The 5,632-nt window shown below is 33.0% G+C and overlaps 2 protein-coding genes across 2 annotated transcripts; both read left to right on the forward strand.

Annotated features, from left to right (window-relative positions):
* The first annotated feature begins 243 nt into the window (after positions 1–243).
* Positions 244–4,384, forward strand: LOC144957117 (uncharacterized). The gene is made up of 7 exons (XM_078888111.1): positions 244–410; positions 592–751; positions 1,044–1,338; positions 1,712–1,856; positions 2,187–2,322; positions 2,481–2,615; positions 4,362–4,384. Exons 2-7 carry the CDS (start codon positions 664–666, stop codon positions 4,382–4,384), a joined length of 822 nt encoding a protein of 273 aa, XP_078744237.1. The 5' UTR covers positions 244–410; positions 592–663.
* LOC144957119 (uncharacterized) lies at positions 4,199–5,344 on the forward strand. Its single transcript, XM_078888112.1, has 2 exons — positions 4,199–4,855; positions 5,200–5,344. Exons 1-2 carry the CDS (start codon positions 4,407–4,409, stop codon positions 5,342–5,344), a joined length of 594 nt encoding a protein of 197 aa, XP_078744238.1. The 5' UTR covers positions 4,199–4,406.
* The last annotated feature ends 288 nt before the right edge of the window (positions 5,345–5,632 follow it).

The raw sequence follows: 5,632 nt of genomic DNA on the forward strand, positions 1-5,632 counted from the left end.
GACCCTCACCTTGCCCATTAATTAATGGATGCTGCTAGACAAAGACATTTTAACCCTAGACTGTTTGTTTTCTTTAAACAGGTCGCGGAACCTGGAACTAATCTTCAAGGTAGAGTGAGAATATATTTCATCTCGTTTCTAATAAATATGTCGATACAAGACCCTCGTATATAGTTCTCTCTTTGTTTACGTTTGTTTTTAATGGGTTGTTTTGTTTTTAATATTGCTTTTATTCATTTTTATTGTTTTGTCATATTCTTTTTTCTCTCCATGAACAGGAGCCGGCCGACGACAACCAGAGTATTACGGGTGTTTTCAAAGTAAGAATACTTCGTCCACTGAAGGAGCAACTGCAGCATCAGGGAGATAAAGTGGCCTCCGGATGCTACAATAAGTTGTGGGCTTTCCGCGTAAGTATATGTCTACTATAAAAATGCATTAATCTATCTTTAAAGTTCAAAAGTGTTGCTGGATTATTTTTAATTGTTTTTTTTTTTAATTTGTTTGTTGATTTTATTTGTTTGTTGTTTGTTTTTGTTTTGGTGTCGTTTTTATTTTATGGTGCATTTGTTTTTTCTAAATTATTTTCAGAATTTTCTTAAATGGCTGGAAGAATCCCGTGCTTTATATTTGGCAGAGAAAAAACTAGCCTCACAAGTAAAGATGCTTCTGTCTACCGTTTCTGCCGCCCTCATACCATTTCGGGTATCGAAGAGGATGCGGTCGAATGAAATAAATAAAACAACGAAAGGTAATTATCCATTGATACACTTTCAATTCCTTTCCACTCCATCGAGCCACACAAAACAAAACAAAACAAAAACAAACAAAAAATTAAATAAATAAATGATTAAATAAATAAATACATAAATAAATGAATAAATAAATGAATCAATCAATCGATGGATAAATAAATAAATAAATAAATAAATAAATAAATAACAATAAAATACAATCAAATACAATCAAAGACGATCAAATTGAGGCGTTATTGATTTTATCTCCTTTCTGTTTACTTTACTTTTTTTTTCTTCTTGGCATAGCGATAGACCTCAGCACAGACCTCCCAACAAAAGACTTGTTGAAAAGCCTGACGGACGAGTCCACGTGGACTGACACCTCCAGAGTTCGGGACACATTAATGACTGTTCTCGCTATAGGCAGCATGTCCCGTCTTGGAGCCTTGCGAAACTTGTCTGTTGATGAGTTTCAGGCGGCTCGCGAGACTGACCAAAATCATGATCTGTATCGAGCAGAAGTAAACCAGCACAAAACCATGAAGACATATGGTCCAGCGGGCATTTATTTCACACCTACCCTAAAAGCCCACATTGAAAGGTAACAGTGTGATACTATTATTATTATTATTATTATTATTATTATTATTATTATTATTATTATTATTATTATTATTATTATTATTATTATTATTATTATATTATTATTATTATTATTATTATTATTATTATTATTATTGTTATTATTATTATTATTATTATTATTATTATTATTATTATTATTATTATTATTATTATTATTATTATTATTATTATTATTATTATTATTATTATTATTATTAATATTACTATTAATATTATTATTTATATAATGTTAATACTTGAAGATAATCGTAGAATTTGCCAACTCATGGGATTATTGATTCTTTAATATTTTTTTTTTTTTGGTTTGTGTTTTAAAACAATTATTTCAGGTATTTAGATAAAAGACCAGTGCAATCCAAATGGGTGTTTTGCACTTCGTCCGGCCGTCAGCTGACATCAAGCCATGCTGGAATCATTTTTAGACGCCTCACCAAAATCTCGGCCACTGAAATGAGAAAAAGCGTGGCCTTTGCAGTAAGTATTCAATGTTTGAAAGCGTTGTTAATATGTCTAGCATATAATTGTTTCTATCTGTTCTATCTTTATTTATGTATTATTATTCTTTCTTAATCAGAATCCCGAGTAGACGGTTAAAAAAAAAAAAAGAAAAGACAAGGAAAATAACAAATAACAACACCCCTCCCCCCCTTAAAAAAAAAACCCACGAAAAATAAAACAACAAAAAACAAAACAAAACAAAAAAAAGAAAAGAAAAAGACACCAACACAAAGCCGAGCACACAAATACTTTTTCTGTTGATTTTTGATTTTTTTTTTGTGTGTTTTCTTTCTCTTCGTGTTTCAGCACAGGGAATCACCTGAAGAAGTTCAGTCCGCCATATCCGAAGCGATGCATCACAGTTTGCAGGTACACAGGGAATCGTATGCGGCCAAATCTCACGACAAAACTATATATAAAGGATTGCAAGCCATTGGAGCAGGTACAGTGATGTGAAAAAAGTTGGGCTAGGGTGAGGAAGAGGAGGAGAGGGGGTGGGGAGGGGGAGTAGGGGGGGGGTGGGGTGGTAAACGCTTTATAAAGGCTGTCTAAAAATGTTTCATATGAAATGTTCAGTTCATCTATATCTTTTTATTCCAGTACAATGCTTGCAAAGTGAAGAGTTAAGATTGGACGAGCCCAGCACGTCAAGAGCATATTTTGAGCCACCCATCGTGACCGACGTCCAGGCTTCGCCTTCTGTAGAGTCCTCACAGTCGTCACCTGTAGTTCCCAGTATGTATGCAATACTAATTATGAACATGGTGCACCTGTCTTTCTTACATTTTTCTGGTCTTTGAGCAGGTTTACTGGATATTTTGGCTATAATAATAATAATAATAATAATAATAATAATAATAATAATAATAATAATAATAATAATAATAATAATAATAATAATAATAATAATAATAATAATAATAATAATAATAATAATAATAATAATAAGGTCCTGGGTACGATTCTCGCTCGGCGCATAGTTGATGTAATGAACTGACAAATCAACCGGTAACAATTGTATTGTTCAAGGGTTGCAACTCGAGAATATAACATAGGGTGTACACATACCAAGGATTAATTCCCTTTACAAGTTTATATCAACACATCGACTACTACAGTTGTGTCTTAGAAAAAAGGCTATGCACCTGTCTTTCTTACATTTTTCTGGTCATTTCTCGGAAAAAATAATGTCATAGTGTGAGCTGTGTGACGGTAAAGGAGTAAACATTTCTTTAAAAAAAAACTAATAATCACACGGCTTTATATTATTAAAATATCTATGTTTATTCTTTTTAATTAAACAGATAAAAGTGTGCTATATTTCACAAAGACTTTGTCTGCAATAAACCCGGAGAAATGCCCCAATAACTACATCAGAGAAGACAAGGTCTTAAAAGGCGTAAGTAATTTATGAGTTTGGTTTTGTTTCCTTAGTCTACGTAATACAAAAATTACGGAGTAAAGGATCGGCTTCTACTGGGAGATAATTTGGAAAGTTCGGGGGGGGGGGGAAGAGGGGGTTGTCTCAGTAAAGAAATGTAAAGAGATTTATCTAATTGTTAAGTTACATCGGAGTAAAAAATACCTCCCCTCCCACTCCCCACTCATGTAGATTAATTCTCGTCTGGTAAAATACATTTTCTTTTTCTTTTCTTTCTTATTTTCCCCCAGATATATGTGACGGCCAGGAATAAATTTACTATAGACGAACTTCAGATGGCCTTCCATTATTTAGGAGCTTATAGAAGGAAGACGACGGTGGATCCATGTCTAATAAGATCACTCAGGACAGCCTTCCCAGAGTTTCAAAGAACTTTTGCCAGGATTAAAGATAAAACTTTAACAGATAAAATGCGAGCATGGCCTGAGGACAAAGACCTTATTTTCGAATAGCCTATACAGTCCATTTCTTTTCTTTTATTATGACAACAAACCAACGTTGAACTGCATCTCACTCCCTGGGAACATATAGTCGGCCGTGGAAGAAAGTTTCGTCAAACAGCTCATAAATATTTATATATTGCTGGAAAATTTAAATTGAAGTTAAGTTCATTTATTTTGCTGAAATTCCAAACAGATGGTATACTAATTGTAATTCTTTGTAAATTGGCGGGGTGGTAAACGCTTTATAAAGGCTGTCTAAAAAAAAAGGTTCATATGAAATGTTCAGTTCATCAATAATTACATCAGAGAAGACAAGGTCTTAAAAGGCGTAAGTTATTTATGAGTTTGGTTTTGTTTCCTTAGTCTAGATAACACAAAAATTACGGAGTAAAGAATCGGCTTCTACTGGGAGATAATTTGGAAAGTTCGGGGGGGGGGGGGGGGGAGGGGTGTCTCTATAAAGAAATGAGATTTATCTAATTCTTAAGTTACTTCACAGTAACAAAATACCTCCCCTCCCATTCCCCACTCATGTAGATTAATTCTCGGCTAGTGCAAATACATATTCTTTTTCTTTTCTTTCTTATTTTCCCCCAGATATATGTGACGGCCAGGAATAAGTTTACTATAGACGAACCTCAGATGGCCTTCCATTATTTAGGAGCCTGTAGAAGGAAGACGACGGTGGATCCAAGTCTTATAAGATCACTCAGCACAGCCTTTCCAGAGTTTCAAAGAACTTTTGCCAAGATTAAAGATAAAACTTTAACAGATAAAATGCGAGCATGGCCTGAGGACAAAGACCTCAGCACAGACCTCCCAACAAAAGACTTGTTGAAAAGCCTGACGGACGATTCCACATGGGCTGACACCTCCAGAGTTCGAGACACATTAATGACTGTTCTCGCTATAGGCAGCATGTCCCGTCTTGGAGCCTTGCGAAACTTGTCTGTTGATGAGTTTCAGGCGGCTCGCGAGACTGACCAAAATCATGATCTGTATCGAGCAGAAGTAAACCAGCACAAAACCATGAAGACATATGGTCCAGCGGGCATTTATTTCACACCTACCCTAAAAGCCCACATTGAAAGGTAACAGTGTGATACTATTATTATTATTATTATTATTATTATTATTATTATTATTATTATTATTATTATTATTATTATTATTATTATTATTATTATTATTATTATTATTACTATTATTATTTATATAATGTTAATACTTGAAGATAATCGTCAATAGAATTGGGTATTTTGCACGTCCCCCCCCCCTAAAAAAAACCCCGAGAAAAATAAAACAACAAAAAACAAAACAAAACAAAAAAGCAAAAGAAACCAACACAAAGCAGAACACAGAGCAGAACACAGAAATACTTATTCTGTTTATTTTTGATTTTTATGTGTGTTTTTTTCTTCTATTCTTGTTTCAGCAGAGGGAATCACCTGAAGAAGTTCAGTCGGCCATATCCGAAGCGATGCATCACAGTTTGCAGGTACACAGGGAATCGTATGCGGCCAAAACTCACGACAAAACTATATATAAAGGATTGCAAGCCATTGGAGCAGGTACAGTGATGTGAAAAAAGTTGGGGCGAGGGTCCTTTCTTACATTTTTCTGGTCTTTGAGCAGGTTTACTGGATATTTTGGCTATAATAATAATAAGATAATAATAATAATATAATAATAATAATAATAATAATATAATAATATAATAATAATAATTTAAAATAATAATAATAATAATAAAATAATAAAAAATAATGAAATATAACAATAAATAATAAAAATAATAAATAATAAAATAATAATAAAATTAATAATAATAATAATTTAAAAAAATAAAATAAAAATATAAAATAAAA

The sequence above is a fragment of the Berghia stephanieae genome, chromosome 11 (genome assembly GCF_034508935.2).
Source record: "Berghia stephanieae isolate SIO BIC M18660-M18661 chromosome 11, UCSD_Bste_1.3, whole genome shotgun sequence".
Taxonomy (NCBI): Eukaryota; Metazoa; Mollusca; class Gastropoda; order Nudibranchia; family Aeolidiidae; genus Berghia; species Berghia stephanieae.